The sequence below is a fragment of the Thalassophryne amazonica genome, chromosome 19 (genome assembly GCF_902500255.1).
Source record: "Thalassophryne amazonica chromosome 19, fThaAma1.1, whole genome shotgun sequence".
NCBI lineage: Eukaryota > Metazoa > Chordata > Actinopteri > Batrachoidiformes > Batrachoididae > Thalassophryne > Thalassophryne amazonica.
The window spans coordinates 32734402-32755534 of record NC_047121.1 but is presented as its reverse complement, the minus strand read 5'-3'; the positions used below and the strand labels follow the sequence as shown (position 1 = coordinate 32755534).

General features: G+C 41.6%; 1 protein-coding gene across 1 annotated transcript in view; it reads left to right on the top strand.

Moving 5' to 3' along the window:
• slc8a3 (solute carrier family 8 member 3) overlaps positions 1–21133 on the top strand; it is a 351492-nt gene that overhangs the window by 324496 nt on the left and 5863 nt on the right. Inside the window, 5 exon segments of the mRNA XM_034194826.1 lie at positions 7391–7515; positions 7964–8063; positions 16427–16597; positions 16600–16665; positions 16668–16697. Coding sequence (XP_034050717.1) covers positions 7391–7515; positions 7964–8063; positions 16427–16597; positions 16600–16665; positions 16668–16697 — 492 coding nt within the window.

Genomic DNA, 21133 nt, shown 5'->3' with positions numbered 1-21133 from the left:
GCTGTCGATGAAGGACATTCCATTGCAGGTGGAGTCACAGAAACTAAAAGACCGGTACATCGGCCCCTTCTCCATCCTCAAGGTCCTCAGCCCGGCCGCAGTGAAGCTGAAGCTACCAGCTTCACTGTGGATTCACCCGGTTTTCCACGTCTCCCGGATCAAGCCTTACCACACCTCTTCCCTCTGCACTCCCGGACCGGTGCCACCTCCTGTCCGGATCATCGATGGGGAGCCGGCCTGGACAGTGCGTAGGCTCCTGGACGTCCGTCGACGGGGTTGGGGTTTCCAGTATCTGGTGGACTGGGAGGGTTATGGACCCCAAGAACGCTCCTGGGTGAAGAGGAGCTTCATCCTGGACCCGGCCTTCCTGGCCGACATCTACACCCGTCACCCAGACAAGCCTGGTCGGGCGCCAGGAGGCGCCCATTGAGGGGGGGGTCCTGTTATGTGGGCCGGTGAAGAGGAGGTACTGCTGGCCCACCATCAGAGGGCGCCCTGCCTGAAGTGCGGGCTTCAGGCACGAGAGAGCGCCGGAGCAACCGGGAGTGACAGCTGTCACTCATCAACAAGCACCAGCTGTCACTCATCATCATCACAAACACATCTCCATAAAAACCGGGTAGCATCTTCACCTCACTGCCGAGAAATCGTCTACCAATCAGGTAAACACTCAGCCATGGTTTTGTGCCATACAATTTTCTGAACATTTGCAGGCGTACCTGTTTGACTGGTCAGCAGCTGGAAGCTGGGAGGAGACGACATCTTCGCTCCTCGAATAAGGCGCTTCACGTTTTTGTTCCTGTGTGATTGTGCTTAAGAGGTGGAGGTGTTTCCCACCCTTTCTGACTGTTTGCTGGGTGTTCACGCACCCACCATCACCTGTCTGTTCTTCCTGCCAGCAGTACCCGATCTGACAGCCAGAGGCAGTGGCCACCTGGGGACCCAGCGCTTGGTGGCTCCGGAGTGCTTCAGATCCGGTGACAGTGGAAAGCGTGTGGGATCCGGCTCTTTTCTGGACGTGCGTCTTCTATCCTCGAGCCTGCCCACACGTCACCATGACTTATTGACTGTTGATCTAAATTGTGTTGTCTGTTGTTCTGTTGTGCACATTCACAACATTAAATTGTTATATTTTGGCTTATTCCATTGTCCATTCATTTGCGCCCCCTGTTGGGGGTCCGTGTCCCTACACTTTCACAACAAATTAAGTCCAACTTAACTCTTTTATTCAATCAATCAATCAATCAATCAACAACTTTATTAATCCCACAAGGGGCAATTTCATTTGAGCAGTCTGTTTAAGAAAAAATAAAATAAAATAACAATATATAACAACAATAAAACTAATAAAAAAACAAATAAAACAGACTTAAGAAGTTAAAATGAATAGCAAGAATAAATAAATCAATAAAAACATTATTATTATTATTATTATTATTATATAAAGTAAACTAAGGTTTACTTTATGCTTTATCATGTCTTTTATCATGTCTTTTTTCTCTCTGATTACTGCACACCAAAAATTTCCCACACCTGCGTTACTTCGGAAAGGTTTAACCATCAGATTTTCACAGCTAAGTCAATGCAGACTGAGACCAGAATTATGCCACATGTGAAGGGAATTATGTGCACTTGAATTAGAGAATTGAACCCCAAAATTAAAGTCAATCAAAATTCAAGTCAAATCAAAAAGCAATAACTCATGGTGGGGGGGGGGAACAAAACATGAATAAGTCTGCACTCTTTACCCATAGCCAATGCAACAGGTTTTAAAAGATGTGGTATTGTTTATCCTCAAGAAGACAGAAGTCCTTCACCAGCCTGCACCCCAGGAAGATACCACCCACCCATCATCACCATCAGTGAGACAGAACTGAAATCAGTTCAGCAATTTACCTACCTGGGCTGCACCATCTCATCCAATGCCAAGATCTCGATAAGGAAATTGACAACAGACTGGCAAAGGCGAACAGCGCCTTCGGTAGACTCTATAAGCGTGCGTGGAACAACAAGAGCTTGAAATGCTAGACCAAGATCTGTGTTTACAGAGCTGTTGTGCTTAACTATTCTGCTCTATGGCCCAAGGCCTCGATCACATACCGCAGCCTTCGCACCATTCTTAACATCCACTGGAGCGACTTTGTCACCAATGACTAGGTCCTCGAACAGGCAGAGGTTCCCTGTATGGAAGTCATGATACTGAAATACCAGCTCCGGTGGGCTGGGCATGTGACCCGGATGGAGGAACATCTCCTTCCTAAGATCGTCATGTATGGCAAACTGTCAATTGGTCATCGTGACAGAGAAGCACCAAAGAAAAGATACAAGGATTGCCTCAAGAAGTCATTCAATCCTGCAACATCGACCCCCATTAGCGCTCAACCATCGCTACCGAGCAGGACAGCTGGCATCACACAGTATACACAGCTGTCAAAAACTTTAAAATCATACGCTGTGAAGCTCTAAAGAAAAAATGTCAGCAGAGAAAAACCAAGGCTGCTGCTGCCCTAGAGAACCCAAACCCCGATCAGACCTTTAAATGCCACTACTGCACCAGAATGTGCCTGTCGGACATGCAGTCGACATGGACACCCTTCCAAATAACTCTTCACTTGCGAAGCCAAGCCAGCAACAACATTGTTTATCCACCTCTCACAGCAATGTCCTTGAGGTGTGTTACCTCTGAGGACACTGAATAATATCCAGAGGAGTCACATTGCATGGCTTAGTGGAAATTCTGGCCTTCGTAGACAGATGAATGACCAGTCTGCGATGGCACTGTGTGTAGGCAAAGAGGCTTTTGTTTTGGGACTGTGTGGGCAGGTGACTCACAGTCTGGGGTCTGGTGGCCTGTAGTTATGGTAAGTGATGGGTTTTGGTTCTCTCTGTCCCATGTCCCACTGAATCAGCTATGGTGAGCAGTTGTTTAAGGTTAACCCTCCTGCTAGCACATTGGACATCTCCAGTGCCAAGGTTCTGGTGGCTGATCTGTCAGTAAACTGTGAACCACTGAGATTGCTAATATGATGAAACAGCTGAGGGTGGAGTGATTTCTGGTGCTGGGACTGAACTCCTTCAGCAGGAATACTGGTCTGAGCACAATTGAGGACCCCAGGGCAGAGAAACGCACTGGTGGTAAAAATTCAGTGGTTGTCTTTTCAGCAGATAAAATCACAGAACACTGCACTATGATGAGTAGACGTCTGTACAATATATGTGTACGTATGGAAGCAAGCAGATGGGTTAACAAGAGGTCAGGCTGTACCAGGAAGTCAGTCCACGAGACAGCAGTATCCATAATCGAATGAGCAAACGGTTTAACTCTGAGTACAGGCAGAGGGTTGGTGCACAGAGAGCATTCATACCAAACAGGAAGGGCATTCCCATAAGGCGCAAGCACAACTCGAACATCAGAAGTGTGGGTTAGTAGCTGAAGAGTAAACACAAGGGAAAAAAATGCAAGAGAAACAAGACCCGTCAAGGTAGTGATGAGCAGTGAACAATTATAAAGTGTTTGAAACAGTCACAGAGGAAACAATGGTGCACATTAAGCCCAAGTGGCAGGACCTAAAGTCACAGAGAAGAAACACAGAGTAGATGTCAAAATAAAAGCATGAGGAATAATTGACACAGGAGGATTTCACTAAAGAGAACATGAGGAACAATTAACAAACCAATGCTAGGATACACAACACTAGAACAGGGAAGCACAGAGAGCAGACACTAGATACCCCCAAAATTAAACATCACAGCAGATGGAGATGTTATTTCTCATGGTCATTTGGGAGAGAGATATCCTCCCAAAAGGCTGGAAGAAAGGACTTGTCCTTCTCTGGAAAAGACAATGGTGGTCACCTAGACTGGAACTGTTACATGGGTATTATACTACTCTTTGTCGGTGAGGAAAGGTTCACTGACGTTCACTTTGATGATGATGGTGTGATCCTTGATACCTTGATTCCAGCACTTAAGAAGCAGAGTGTGATTGTCAAAGATCAAGTCTAAGATACAGGCTTTCAGTGATTTTCTGATTTTAGCCATGAGAATTGTATTTGTATGTGGTGAAAGTAAATGGACTGCATTTACATAGCGCTTTTCTATCTGCATCAGATGCTCAAAGCACTTTACACATCAATGCCTCACATTTACCCCGATGTGAGGCCCACTACACACCGGGAGCAACTAGGGGACTAAAGACCTTGTCCAAGGGCCCTTAGTGATTTTCCGGTCAGACTGGAGTTTTAACCGAGGATCCGCTGGTCTCAAGCCCAACGCTTTAACCACTAGACTATCACCACCCACAAGATGAAAGTGCCATCATAGTTTCAGGGGTATAATCGTGTTATAAGTGACATTCATGTTTCTGTGACAAAAACTTTGTTTCAAATGTTTAAATAGGGAGACTTTGAGGCACAATACTTGCACGGTGATGTAACGTCAGCTACAACACTACAGCCATGCTCCTCAATCCAGAGTACCCCGAAACTGGAAGAGGCAAAGGAGATGCTCAAATATCACCTGGCTGTGGAACAGGGCTGGACTGGGGAAATTTTTCAGGCCGGGCATTTTTAACCAAGACCAGGCCACCACCAGGTATCGAGGGGAAAAAAATTACGCCTGCTGTGACAGTGTGTTTTTTTTTTTTTTTGGTCCCTTAACTGATCAATGTGCACCAGGAGACACATACATTTTAACACTATAATAAGCATTATGAAAAATTCTCCTGAAATACAGTTATCATAGGCTTATCAAAAGTACGATCTATTGACAGTAGGTCACATTACTTTTTAGACATAATAAGCCGTCATTTCATTCAGCCTTGTTACTTAAATTTAGAAATAGAAATTATATAAAAACATTTGTTATAGAAATACTGTAGGCTATACTATAAATAATATACAATTCATCATATAAAGCAAGAAATGACTGGATGACTGAACCAATGACTGGATACAAAGGTTGAACTTTTGAAACTGCAATACACAAAAAGGCCACAAGATGGAGACAGTTGTCTATCTCACTACAAGCTACAAGAAACATCAAAGATTTCTTTTATTACCAATTTGTGTTGCTAATCAACTTAGAGAATGACTCTCAATTTAAAGTAAAATGTTAGGTATGTGAAATTATGCCAGGACTTGGGAAAATACATTTTAGACAGGGACGCCATTATACCACGCCACCGCACCGCAGACTGTGCAAAACAGCATACTTTGTATGACCGACGCACGACCGTCACACAAATAGAATAAAGAATAAAGAAACAACCTGGCGGCAGCAGCATGGTAGCTAGCCATGCACACCATTTGCACAGGTTACATTGCTAGGCTAGGTTACGTGACTGGCAGAGTTAGCACGAACGAAAATTATATCCAACCTTAATTCATATCTGAGTGACCCAGTTAGACAGCACTTTACGTCAGACCAGAAGATCAGAATGTCTCTCTCACACACAGATGTCTGATTTATGAACAAGTTAGGTTGCTGTTCATCAATTAATAGCTGAAGTTAACCTTCACTTACCGTCATGGCCGTAGTGGTCCCCGCCTCGTCCACCTGTTGAACTTCTTCTCTGCCACTTGCTGAGGCTGCCACAGATGTGGATGCTCCGCGTCCACGCGAAGCAAACATGTCTGTTATTTTAAGACATTTTGCAGCATCTGCCTGAAGGGCTACTCTCTTCTGATCCCTGGCTCTTTCAGCGCTACCTTTCCTCTTCTTGCCACCATCCATATCGCTCATTATCGCTCTGTCCGGCACTGGCGCACTGTGTAGCCCAACCGAGGCCCGAGATGGAGGAGTAATTGGCCTGCCTCTCACCTCATTGGTCCAGGCCACAATCAATCATGACTAAAGGGCCGATCTACCAGTTTATGCACCAATAGGAGGGTTTATATACCGGTATCCAGTGTTGCCACAGTTACTTTGAAAAAGTAATCCAATTACTGATTACTCCTTGAAAAAGTAACTTAGTTACTTTACTGATTACTCAATTGTAAAAGTAACTAACTTAGATTACTAGTTACTTTTTAGTTACTTTCCCCAGCTGCCCACAACAACCCTCTGCCACCTCAACATAACAATGATACTTGTTTTGCCAAAACTCACTTTATAGTCACCCTTTCTTGACTTCAATGAAAATATATACTTGTTTTATAAAAAGTAAAATAAAGACCTCTTTCTTGACCTCATATTTAACTGGTGACAGCACTGTAACAGTAAAACTTGTAATTTCTAACCTACATTGTTAATAAATGTAACTATTAAATTCTTTCTAACATTTTTCTAACATTTAAATTTTCTCTAAACATTTTACTTGTCGAAATTATTATTATTTTAAGTAGTATTAGTAGTTGTAGTAAAAAAAGGCTTCAAAACTGGACCTTTAATCTAGGGGTGTTGTGAGGGGGGACATCCCTGCCCCACGCCCCCATTCCATCTGGATTCGCCCCTGCTTTGGCGTTTGAGCACAAAGAATGGATAACATTTATTTATGCAGAAAACATGACCAGATTTACAGGTAAGAAAGTTTTATTGTGTTTTCACATCATGTGATCCTCAGAAAGAGTGTTTAGGTGCATTTGAGTGGAAAATAGTGTTAGTTGTTGACGCGTTGCGGAGGATCAGCTGTTTTAACGTGCAGATATGGAGCGGCTCAGCTCAGCTCTAAATAAAGGAGGAAAGTAGGCCATCAGGCCACCGGGCAGATGCCCGGTGTGCAATACTATCAGTCCAACGGTGCTGTGGAAGCGAGATGGACCAGTTGTCTGCCAGAGTGGATGCGAGCCAGGACCTAGGGTCAGCTCCGTAGTATGATTGATGCAGTGACAAGTGGTACCACCAGATGCTACCGCACATGATATGACCTGAAGGAAATAGTCTTACCCAGGGGTGGGCAATCATGTGCTCTGAAGGACCAAGACACTGCAGGTTTCCCTTTCTACCCATCACCTTAGCAGCTGATTTCATTGATGATCAGGTGTCTCAGCAGGAGATTTCATTGGTGATCACGTGTTTATGTTCAGGGCAGAAGCTCATCAGTAAACCCACCTGCTGAGGTGATTGGTTGCAAGGAAAACCTGCACTGTCTTGGCCCTCGTTGCTCACCCCTGGTCTTGCTTCATCCATCACCCCCATTGTTTGACTTTTCCATGGTTGTGTGTTGTCCCTGTCTAATTTAATGTGGAACAACAACACAAGAAGTCACTACAGGTAAAACTAGGTATAAATGTGCCTGACGTAAATACTGGCTGTAATAGAAATGTATGAAGGATCTGTAATGTCTATCTGTTACTCATTCAGCAACTTTGAACAATCAGCTGAGCATCTTTCTGTTTTCATTCCCATCTCATTCCCTCTCCTTTGTCCCCTCCCCATCCTGTCCGCTCAGATGTGCCAGATAGAAAGCTGACATCAGACGAGGAGGAGGCCAAGCGGATTGCGGAGATGGGAAAACCAGTGCTGGGAGAACACTCCAAACTGGAAGTCATAATTGAGGAGTCCTACGAGTTTAAGGTGGGAAAAGGTTCTCCTTCACACAGAATGTGTGCAACCTGAGAACCATGATCATTACAGCTGCAAGTAGTTATTTTCATGCAGGCTAAGAGATAACAAATCACGCTTCCCAAATTATCTTATGCCTTCTCTCAAAGAATAGTTATATTTGAGAATTCAGTGAGGAGTTTAGCACATCAGACTCTTCAGCATCCCTCTGAGATAAATTTTTGAAGGAGCCAGAGATATATATGCATCCTCCAAGATCCTCAGCCAAAAATACAACCATATTTGTTTCTGATGTGTGCATTTCATTGTGCATCAAATAGAAGAGTCTGCAGCTGCTTGGAGCTTATTACCACTGCCATCATGTGGTAAAATAATGCATTTCCCTTAACTAGGTGTCTGTGGATGCTGGCTGTTAGTGTAAGTAATCTACATATTTTCTTTTTGGAATGATGTACCACAGAGTACAGTGGATAAGCTGATCAAGAAGACTAACCTGGCACTGGTGGTGGGAACCAGCTCTTGGCGGGACCAGTTTATGGAGGCTATTACAGTCAGTGCAGGTACTGTTGAAAATGTCACCCTGTTTAATGCTGTGAATCTAAAGTCCCCGTCACACATAGCAAGAATGTGCAGGAACCAGGCGAAACAGCAAATATTACCATCATCGGACGCAGTCGGGAGGGAAAGAGGCGTGGTCAGCAGTGTCAGTACGCAACTCATCCACACCAGCACAATGGCATCAAAAGCACATGTAGACAACAGTTTAGATGACACAAACTGCCATAAAAGGTGCTGAAGACTGCCTGATGTCCAAATGTCTGGATGGCAAACATGAACCAGAGTGGGAGGCAGCGCTGTGTTCCTCACGTGCATGTGAGGAACATTCAGCTGTGTGTCTGTGTGTGTTCAGAACAGCTGCATGAGCCACTAAGCACACGCGTGGGGCGCATGTGTGCGTGTGCCACTGGACACCTTACTGAAAGTTTGCTGGCAGTGGGCCAGACGCAGCCTTTCCAGTGAATTTTAATTTCTTTTTTTTTTTTCTTTTTTTTTTGCTTACTTCAGGAGCACAACGCAACTCTGTACAACCTTGATGTCAGTTGGGTTATCACACAGGATTTAATTTTTGCAAAGTTATTTGCAGCACACCACAGCCGGGTGAGAGGCTTTTCACCACAGGCTGTGATTTGGTTCCTGTGAGCTCTGTGCTGTGAAACAATCGTGGTTCCGTGCTGGAGGTGAGTTTCATGTTTAATAACGTTGTCAAGGCCTGGGATACAGTTCCACGTCACACCTCCTACAGAGTTTAGAGGGTGATCAGGTAATAATATGTATATTACAGCAGTGAAATCCATTCAGCGCCATGCCTGACATGCGCTATGACACATTACTGTGCATGAGACCTCGGAGAGGCGCAGCTGCACACGGTACTTTTGGTTTGATTGTGCGCTATTCACATGCACTGTATATGATGAATGTGCGCCACATACATGTTATTACATATCAACATTTCTTTTACCCTCCCTGGCCGGGGTCCAGTGGAGTTGGACAGCCCGCAACATGCCGGCAGGCTTTGCTGTGACCGATTAATCTCAGAGCTCAATCAACCACAATCAGATCATTTCAGATGCTGTTTTGATGCAGTCAGAATATGTAGACTGCGATTAGATGATGCAAAAACTGCATATAGACCGCCATCAGATGTGCGTTCCATCTCGATGCTGCTAAGAGTGTTTTAAACATGTGCAGCGCACTCGGTACAGCCGAGCGAATGGGACCAAATATGTAGATGCTCACAGACTGCCGTCCGTTGGTCTTCGGACCTCAAGTCAGTATTTCCCGATTGTGGCCGGATGTGTCATTCTGACGCAAATCAGCCTCAATCGGCGTATGTGTGATGGGGGTATAAGCTGAGACACGTGGAAATTTCGCAGAATACTCCTTAATTTAAAGTACTTTAAGGTTTTCAATGAATTCTGATTAACAAAAAACAAAAACAGTAAAAATAGATAAAAACCCTTTACAGAAGAACCTGGAAATTTTACAATATAAAGCTGTACTTGACAAAAAGTTACATTTTAAACTACTAAATTTCTGAATTAACACGATCATGCTATTTTTAAATGTATTCTTTTCCCCATTCAAAGAGATGTTGTTGTTGCCAGTTTTGCTCAGGCCGACCACAGGAGGTTGATCTAGTTTTTCTAACACAGCTCCAGCTGTATAAGGACAATGGGCATTGTGCAACCTTGGAGGTGGGACAGTTCGCTTAGGAGAGAGGTACACTTACTCTTTGCACCACTGTGCTGTCTCACAATAGGAACTACTCTGAATGTATAATGCAATGTACATGATATTGCTGTATTAACATATTTTACTGTATTTGTATAAAGTACAGTATGTTAATATGATGAGTTCTGTAGAAAAAAAATCATGTCATTCTAGAATTGAGTACTCTGTATATCAAAATTATGAAATGGATCTGGCAGTTCATTGCATTTACAGTATGTGACAGAATGGTGGTGCAAGCAGTTAGTGTGCTTGTTTCCCATACAGAATATCCTTGGTTCATTTTATTTTAGTTTAGTTTTTTTTCCTTTCCAAATATAACACTTTTATACTTTAAAATTGATTTTTTCTTGTAAGGATATTTACATATTATTTTCTATTTTTAACGGAATTATTCTGGCAACCACAGCTGCATTTTTTTTCTGTAAAAACAACAGAATTTTCTGGTTTTCTTTTTTACAAACGCATTCAGCACTTTCTAAATATGAGTTACCATTGACCTTGTTTGCCCCTTATGCGATCAAGCATTCACACAGCCAAAAACAACATTCCTATTACATATCCAATAATTTGCAGAATTATTTTACTAAAATTAGAGCATATTTTATTATTGACCCCTGTCCAAACTTAGATTGGTCTTTGTCACCATTTTTGCTGTTTTTATGTTATAGATGCTTTATGCTGTAGATAGTACACACTATACTATTTTTTATTTTAATGATAACAAATAACACAGTTGAGTTCTTGAATTATTTTGTATGATTAACAGAGACTCGTCCATCAGATCTTCCTACGGTAGCTTCCTGCTGTGTTTGCTGCAGTCACAGGAACTGTCGACTTTGTGCTTTGCCTTGGTTTGTCACTTTGATGCTGAAATATTAAATCTACTCGTGCACTTTATTTTGTCATGATCCATGGCTGAAAAATGTATGGTTCTCACATGGCCTGACACTTTGAATCAGCACAATATCCTATCTGTGAGCTCCCAAACACAGAAGATGACTTCCACAAGCACATCCAGAGCATTTAAATTAGAACAGAACAACTCGTAGCCAGTGAGATTAATTTTTGTTGTTCAGCCCCCTGAGAGAATGCAGGTGGAGTGCCTTGTCCAAGAACACAAATAAGCAGCCTGAGCACACACCTACAACCCCTGGCAAAAATTATGGAATCACCGGCCTCGGAGGATGTTCATTCAGTTGTTTAATTTTGTAGAAAAAAAAGCAGATCACAGACATGACACAAAACTAAAGTCATTTCAAATGGCAATTTTCTGGCTTTAAGAAACACTATAAGAAATCAAGAAAAAAAGATTGTGGCAGTCAGTAACGGTTACTTTTTTAGACCAAGCAGAGGGAAAAAAAATGTGGACTCACTCAATTCTGAGGAAAAAATTATGGAATCACCCTGTAAATTTTCATCCGCAAAACTAACATCTGCATCATATCAGATCTGCTCGTTAGTCTGTATCTAAAAAGGAGTGAACACACCTTGGAGAGCTGTTGCACCAAGTGGACTGACATGAATCATGGCTCCAACACGAGAGATGTCAATTGAAACAAAGGAGAGGATTGTCAAACTCTTAAAAGAGAGTAAATCATCACGCAATGTTGCAAAAGATGTTGGTTGTTCACAGTCAGCTGTGTCTAAACTCTGGACCAAATACAAACAACATGGGAAGGTTGTTAAAGGCAAACATACTGGTAGACCAAGGAAGACATCAAAGCGTCAAGACAGAAAACCTAAAGCAATATGTCTCAAAAATTGAAAAATGTACAACAAAACAAATGAGGAATGAATGGGAGGAAACTGGAGTCAACGTCTGTGACTGAACTGTAAGAAACCGCCTAAAGGAAATGGGATTTACATACAGAAAAGCTAAACGAAAGGCATCATTAACACCTAAACAGAAAAAAACAAGGTTACAATGGGCTAAGGAAAAGCAATTGTGGACTATGGATGACTGGATGAAAGTCATATTCAGTGATGAATCTCAAATCTGCACTGGGCAAGGTGATGATGCTGGAACTTTTGTTTGGTGCCTTTCCAATGAGATTTATAAAGATGACTGCCTAAAGAGAACATGTAAATTTCCACAGTCATTGATGATATGGGGCTGCATGTCAGGTAAAGGCACTGGGGAGATGGCTGTCATTACATCATCAATAAATGCACAAGTTTATGTTGATATTTTGGACAGTTGAAAGGATGTTTGGGGATGATGAAATCATTTTTCAAGATGATAATGCATCTTGCCATAGAGCAAAAACTGCAAAAACATTCCTTGCAAAAAGACACATAGGGTCAATGTCATGGCCTAGGGTCAATGTCAATGAGCAGATCTGATTTGATGCAGGTGTTAATTTGGGGGATGAAAATTTACAGGGTGATTCCATAATTTTTTCCTCAGAATTGAGTGATTCCATATTTTTTTCCTCTGCTTGGTCTAAAAAAGTAACCGTTACTGACTGCCACAATCTTTCTTTCTTGATTTCTTATAGTGTTTCTTAAAGCCAGAAAGTTGCCATTTGAAATGACTTTAGTTTTGTGTCATGTCTGTGATCTGCTTTTTTTTCTACAAAATTAAACAACTGAATGAACATCGTCTGAGGCCGGTGATTCCATAATTTTTGCCAGGGGTTGTAGAATCAAAACCAGGTCTATAAGTTGGCAGTCCACCTCCTATGCCACAGAGCCACCTGCTTTGTGCAGTATCCATGTAGCGTTTGCATTATTTACGTAGATTACACTGAAATGGTTTAATGTACTGGAAACATTTTCTCTTGACACACTTCTTATAATATCATCTGAAAAGTAGTGTGTAATATTTCGTGCATGTTCCTACAAATTTTTGCAAACTGTGGTTTTCATTTAATGTTCAGAAATATGCATGACTGTTTTTGATAAAGTTAGGGTTAGAAGCGCATCGTCAGGAAGCGCATCGAGTATAAACTTGTGCCAAGTTAAAGTACTGACACATAATGGTCAGTTGTGGCAACACCATGTAAAACCAGAGTTGAAATAAATTCTAGTCACTTCAAATCTGTTAATTTATCTCTGGTATTTGTGCAGTTGTTGGCAGAACAAATGACTTGATGACTTGAACTGCTCTCTTAAAGACTGCGGTTTGGTTTTTACATGTAGTTTTTGTCTTGTTTTGGATAATAAATTTAATCTCTATTACACTAGTCCACCCATCTTTATATGCCCCATCCCCAAGAGTCAGATTCTCACCTGCTTCGTGCTACAGAAATCCACAGAAGCGCTAGTCCGAAGGCCTAGTAAGGATTGCTATTATTGCATTATCCTTCAGGGGTCCATGGACTCGCCTGCAACTCCACATCAATGGAATTATATCTTTCTGGACCCCTGGGGGTTCAACTAAAGATTTTTTTGTCTGTTCCATTAGTAGATCCAACTTAAATCTATATTTCTTTTGAAGTATTTCAGTTGTTCTCATAGTATATCCTACTTAGCTAAATTAATTTGCTAAGCATTGCATTACTTGAATATTTTAAGGCATTGGGTTTCCTAGAAATCACAACTAATTGGTTTTGCCGTGAAGTTGACTAGCTGGCTTACTGGCTGGTCAATCCATGTTACTGTAATGGTTTACCAATCTGGGTAGTTTGGCTAGTTAGTACATTGTTTGTTCTGAAACCACCACATAACCCCAAATTAGAAAATGCTGGGGCAATATGGAAAATAAAAAAAACTGCACTGATTCTTTCATTTACTTTGACTTCTTTGTCATTGCAGACTGTATGAACCAAATCTAGTTCATGTTTTCTGTCATCAATTTCTTTTCATTTGTTGATATACAGTTAATCCATTCCTACATGTACATTACTGCAACACATTACAAAAAAAAAAAAAAAAAAAAAAAAAAAATTGGGACGCTAAAGCATCTATGTCTGTCATGTTGCATCCCTTCTCACAACATTTAAAAGGCATTTTGGCACTGAGGATACCAAGCTGTTATTTTGTCCATTCCTCCTGCAGCCATTAAGATGTGCATCAGTATAGGATCACTGCTGTTACGTCTTTGTGTTTCAAAATACCCCATACATTCTCTATTGGGGATGGGTCAGGAATACGCGTGGGCCAATCCAGTGCTCCTACCCATTTTCTCTACAATAACTTTCTCACACATATTTGTTGACCAACAGGTGATCCCCTGCCCATCTTTGCTCCTTAAGGACTCAGCCTTTCATGGGCACTGCTTATGCACTGAATCACGAGTATAATCACTTGTTTCAAATAGCATACCCACTAATTCCAATCAAGGGTCACCGGGAAGTTGGAGCCTATCCCCGGGATCACTGGACGAGAGGCTGGGTACACCCTGGACAGGCCACACCTAAGGACAATTAGTTTCCACTTCACCTAACCTGCATGTGTTTGAAGGTAGGAGGAACCTCGACCACCTGGAGAGAATCGTGTGAACATGGAGAGAACATGCAAACTCTGTTGGGAAAGTGTAGTGACACGGACCCACAACAGGGGGCGTAACTGAACGGACAATAGAAGGAGTTAAATTAGAACACTTTACTGTTGTGAATGCCACAACCAAACACAGCAGATTACAAAATGAATACAAGTCAATCAATAAAGTTGTCGTGTGGGCAGGCTCGACGATAGGAGACGCCCGTCTGGAGACGAACCGGAACTACACGATTTCCACCGCCACCGAACCCGAGGGATACTGGAGCCGCCAAGTCCCGAAGTCCCCAGGTGGCCACCGTCACGGCGTGTCGGATCTGGTACTGCTGGCGGAAAACAAAGACAGTCAAGTGTGGGTGTGTGTACACCCAGTAACAATTATGGTGGGAATTCCACCTCTCACTCAATATCTTGTAGAGTACACAGTGATTCCTCAGGGGAAAAAAGTGCCGTCCAGCACTCACTCAGCTTCCACCGTCAGAGGGACCGGTACTCCTGCAAATACTCACAATATACAGATTATACACAAACGGCTGAGGATATTACCTCTCAATGAAGTTGATATCTCGGCGATGTGGTGGAGGTGTCTTCCTGCTTTTATTCCTGGTGTGAAGTAGATGATCAGTGACAGCTGTCATAGTTGATGGGTGACAGCTGTCACCTCGGCTGTTCCTGGAGGCGGCAGCGCCCTCTCGTGCCTGAAGCCCGCACTTCAGGCAGGGCGCCCTCTGGTGGTGGGCCAGCAGTACCTCCTCTTCTGGCGGCCCACACAACAAAACTCCACACAGAAAGGACCAGGTGGGAAACCATCCCAGAAACTTCCTGAATGGTTTCTAGGCCACCGTGCAGCCCTTTCTTATTTATTTATGCCTCAATGCTAGCACTAAATTGTCTCATACCAACTTTTTTTGGTATGTTTTATAGGCCTTAAATGCCAGAATGAATGTTTATTAACAAATAAAATGAAGTTGACATGTTGTGATCAATTACAGAATGAACCCAAACATGCAGGCAGTAATCACACAGGATATAAGGGGGAACAAAAATAATTTATTTTCTCATTAAGAGTCCAGTCCCCCAAACAGAAACAATCCCAATGAGCACAACAGGAGTAAATATAGTAATTCAAGCAAAAACGCAGGCAGTAGAAGGCAGCAAAACAACCGGGGGGGGGGGGGGGGGGGGGGGGGGGGGGGGTGGGGGGGGGTCATACAAAAAGAAAATACTACAAAGACGTCACAAATAGCCAACTAACCGTAGTTGTCAAAGAATAATCTGGTAAACACAAAGGAAAGTAGTGCAATAGTAAATAGTGACACAAACGACAGACGAGTGAGAGGTGGTGTGATTGGGAAATGTGCAGCAGCAGTGGGGAAGACCAGGTGACAAAGACACACAAAGAAACACACAGGAACCCTGTGGGTGAATAAAAAAGAAACACATACTAAAACCAAACACCAACACACGGACAAAAGATGCAGAAAAGGAACAGATCACAACATGACCAGACAAAACATGAAATATCTTGGGTTTATACCGGGTCTGCAGTGAAATAGAAATCAAGGTAAATGTGAGAATCCCTGCTTAGTTTGTTTTGTTTTGGGGTTTTTTGCATTTTCCATACCATCCCTACTTTTCTAATTTGGAATCATATATTCAGACATGTGTTCATACATCAGCCTATATGATACACAATGATAACATAATAGCTGTGGCAACAGGTGGCACACAGGGAGTCACTACGTCCCAAGTTTCCACTGCTGCCTATTTTGCTCGACCACATGCTGTAAATGAATTTTGCCCTGTTGGTGCTCAGTATGACTGCAGTCTTGTCCTGAAAAATAAGTCAGTATACCATTTTAAAGTGAATGTTGTTCTCGTTGCTTTCCCTCTTTGTCATTCTTTAATCTTCCCACCATTTCCTCTTTCCCTCTCTGCTCCTCTTCCCTTTGTGCTTTATCATTTGTCTTTATTCGTTCTCTGTCATGTTCTCTCTTGCTTTCTCATGTCCTCTTCATACTTACTACTTACACTCCCTCACACCCCTTCTCTATTTTTGCCAAAATACTCTACTGTCCCTTCCTCCTTTCTGCTGCACCGCTGTCTTCTGTCATCTCATTATGCATCTATCACACCTTTCATCCATGATTCCTACTTCCGGTCACCCCCGCTTGCTCCCACTTCTTCCCAGGAGATGAGGACGAAGAGGACACAGGCGAAGAACGGCTGCCATCCTGCTTCGACTACGTCATGCATTTCCTCACGGTCTTCTGGAAGGTCCTGTTCGCTTGTGTTCCTCCCACAGACTACCTGAATGGCTGGGCGTGTTTCGTAATTTCCATCATTATCATTGGCCTGCTCACGCTGTCATCGGTGACCTGGCGTCTCACTTCGGCTGCACCATTGGTCTCAAAGACTCAGTTACTGCTGTCGTTTTGTGGCACTCGGCACATCTGTCCCAGGTTAGTTGCAGCAAGATATACGTCACTTCCGGCAAAAATTAGGCGAGAATTCATACTTCCGTACACATGTGCAACTGGCCACTTGATGAAAACATACTCTGGCTGTATACTTTTCTGGTTTTGTATTGTGTCTGGCTTGTTTTCTCAGCCAGCTGAAGGTCTAGAACTCTGTAGAACGATGACATTTATTCACTACATTGGGGTTGAAGTAGTCAATAAAGTCAATTTAATGGACAATGGTTCATTTCACGGCTTTGAAAAGTGGCCAGATTGTATGTATTTGTACTGAGTTCGACAATGTTTTCACTGAGTGAAAAATGACCACCAGGGGGTGCTGCTGGATGAACGACTTTGAGAATAGATCGAGGAAATGTTTATAACTGGTTATCATAATAGTCTAGACAGAATTCATGAAAAGTGGCTTTATAAAAGGTTAGCCAGCATTTTTGAGTAGAAGTATATCAGTATTTTTTTTTAACTTGTTCAAATGGTCCAGTTCATGTAAAAATAGGATACCAAACTAACATTTATTTTTAGCATCTAAATGTTCTGTGAAGGCTCTCAGGTTGTTTCCATAGTAGAGAAGCTTGAATCTTTGACTAGATTGGGTTTGCTTGATGCGAGGACATTTCACTTTAAATCGCAAAAGCTCAGCTAAATAAGGGAGAGACACTCCTCTTCTTCTTGGCTCCATCTCCTGTCTGTCTGGTCTCTTGGTTGTTCAAAAGAACCAAGAGACCAGACAGACAGGAGATGAGCCAAGAAGATGAGGAGTGTCACTCCCTTATTTAGGCAGGAGTAGGGGAAAAACTACAGAGGATCTTCAGACAGTACAAAATCCCAGTTTAACTTTAAAACCTGTTAACACCTTCAGACAGAAATTAGTTTCACCATAAGGACAGGATCCCTAGTTAAAAACAGAGCATGTAATGTATTCTATCAGATGTTAGGAAAACTGTAACGAACACTACATATGTGCGACTAAGCAGCCGTTACACAAAAGGCTATACCAGCACCGCAGAGAGGGCACCGTGGACCTCAGTCTGCAGTTCATCTCCACCTTAAAGGCACTAACCACACGTTTGAGGACAAGGAAGTTAAAATCTTAGCCAGAGAAAAGAAATGGTTTGAGAGAGGAGTGAAGGAGGCATTGTAATGTGAAACAGTTGAAAACCCAGCCTTAACTGGGGAGGGATCTGAGACAACGCTTTGTCCCTGTTACAATCGGGTACTCATGTCAAAGCAGTTTCAGTCTTTGTTCATGTAATGAGTCATTCACGTCATCAGAGAGTCGTCAGGAGAGTCGTCAGGAGAGGCATCAGTCCCATCGTTAGGAGAGACAGCTGCCCTGTCATTAGAAGGGTGCTAACTAGAGCACAATAGATGCTAATTAGAGCAAATGTTTAGTCACTAGCCTATAGCAGTCTGCCTCTCGGTAGGAAGGGTCTGGTTAGGTTTAAAACTCCAGCTTTTGTGGCTTCTGTTATTCTTCTCTACAAGAGTCAAGACAGAAGTCAGACTACCAGAGCAAGAATTGTAGCTGAAGAAGCTTCTGCAATTTGAAGCGAAACATCCTCGCGTCAAGCAACCTAGTCCAGTCGAAAATTCAAGCTTCTCTTCTTTAGCTTCTAAATGGGCAAGAAATGTACACAGTAGATAAACAACAAATTTTAAGTAAAGCGTTCAACATTTCTATGTATTTTCCTAAGTAACAATGTTGAGTAAACACAATGAACATCTTAATTCGTCATAACTGATGTTTGTAATTTATTGATTTAACAGTGGTCACAGAATACTATACATAAATGATACATAATAAATACATAAATGAACATAAGACCAAAAGACAAATTAGACCAAAATAAGAATTAAAGACAAATACTCAACATCCACATAATCACAACATGCATGTTTCTTGATTATTTTTATGTGCTGTCATTCAAACATCGATCATGTCCTTCTGCTTTTGCACAAACGCAAACTTGATAAAGTTGATATGTGGAAGCATGATTATACAAGTAATGATGTTTAGTTCAATGTATGAATATTTCATGAGGTAAAGCTGGAACATTCCAGCTTTCACCGAATTTAATATTCGTTCCATTGAAAGAATGAAAAACATTCATTATTTGTTTATATAACAGTGAAAATAGATCCCTGTCATTTGATATTATATTAATTTATAAAACAACAGAAAAGGAACTTACATTTTGGTCAACATGAACAGTCCAACATGAACTTAAAATAGGAGTCCAAAATTGTTCTCAGTCAACTTGGAAAATAGTTGGATAGTTCAAAAATAATAAAATAATTCTGACGAATTTGATTTCTGTGTGTGTGTGTGTGTGTGTGTGTGTGTGTTGGTGTGTGTGTGTGTGTGTGTGTGGTGTGTGTGTGTGTGTGTGTGGTGTGTGTGTGTGTGTGTGTGTGGTGTGTGTGTGTGTGTGTGTGTGTTAGGAGAATTAGCATCATCAATTAGCTCCTTCAAATTGTAGTCCGTCAGCAAAACAAACCCTGCAATGTTTAGTTAAACACTGCCCCCACTAGTGGGCAGTGGTGGGCACACTTCCAATAATCCGATAACAGATAATTATCGAAGATAATGTTTTCATTATCGGATTGTCTTTTTAGATAACTTTAAAAACCATTATCAGACCAATTATCTTCTGATTAATTTTTGTCCGATAACTTTTAAACCGATAAACAAACTAAACAAAGCTGAACAGCAACAAGTATTTTTAAAATTTAAAATCAATTCAGCACCCACCTGTTAAAAGTTCTGTAACAGACGCACAGTTATAACCTCTGCAAACAGAAGAGAACTGCTTGTATGAAAAGCATCTCAATCTTCTGCAGACAAAGGAGAAATGGCCAAAAAAAAAAAAAAACAAAAAAAAACATTTTCTTTAACACCATACTGATATGCTGGCAATATCACCTAAGTCATCCAGAGGCATACATGTTTAACTTATGGTTCAAATTTTAACCAAACTAATTTTGGACAAGTTATTTAAAATTACTGTCATGTCTGAAGTTTTATAAAGAGAAAATATCAGATGTATGTTTAGTTTTAAAGTAATGTGCTAATTTTAAGGTTTTGTGAGCACATGCTGTGCCCCGCAGTGCATTATGGGTACGATGATGTAATCTCAGTATGTCATGACAGGACAAATGCATTTCAGACACTCTGTTCAGGCTCCACGGACAACAGCATTAAACTCTAGTGCCTAAAACTCTCTTGAATATATTCTCTGCATTTATAGACGTTGGTTTTGTATTTGCGTTTGTTAAATTCCACGCTTTTAAATGTAGCAGACAGGGATTATCTGTAATTTTGTTTTCAAGGCCTTTACTGCCATCTACTGGCCAGTATTGTTCATGGCAGTATTCGCCCTAAGTACTAAGCGTCTGGGAACCAGTAGATGGCAGTGTTCTATTTATTTTGACCCCGGTTATATCAGATGATTGTCAAATCAACTTTTTGGCTTTGCAAATGGCTTTTTTTTTCTTTTTTTTTACAAATGAAGTTTAAAAACAAAACAAAACAACAGCAAAATAATAATAATAATAACATTACAAGCCAGCTCTGCAGTGTTTGCACAGGCACAGTGCAAGCGTTTGGATGCTTGTAGCTTTTCAGCAGCAGGAAACCCTCATGACGGCCGCCGACCACAATAATATATCAAACAGGTTTGATTCTCATTCGACCATATGATCAGCGATCAGGAGGTGGTTGTCAGATGTTGACCACAGCTTGATACTCTATGTACACTACATGATGCAGGACGCACGATTAACCTGAAACTCGGTCTAAAAAATTCCTGTGTGAAAAATCATCTCACACAGTGTAAAGCATGTTTTACAACATCATAAAACGTGCGCACATTCTCTCCACATGCAAAACATTTTGCGATGACACTTCCAGGGCTCTGTAAAAATGCCTGTTTTTACAAATAAAAAAATTTAATATTTTACAAAAGCACATTTATCTTTAAGCACCAACACACAACAGACGTCACATTAATGTGTTGGTTTACATATGAATGACTGAACCAATCAGTGTTAGCAGAGGCACTTTTACCCAGAATCCTTTGCAATCTGTCTGTTTGTTACAAAACCTCAGAATTAGTGCATTATTCAACATTTAAAGATATATGTTATATTTTAACTTGTACAAATGACAGAATTGACATTATGGAGTTATTCTATCAGTATTAATGTTATTTATAAATCAAAACCAGCATGACTTTATTTTCAAGACCTCCGCCTGACCAGAGTGGTGTAATTGATAGAGAGCTGGCTTTATGGCTGCTCTCGGTGTGCCTCTGTGGTGGGAGCGCTGTAGTAAACAAGAGTTTCCAGCAGGGGCAGAATGTTGAAAGAAAAAAGTTGTGGTTTCATTGTTTGGGTCTGTTGTTATTTTTGGTATACTAGAA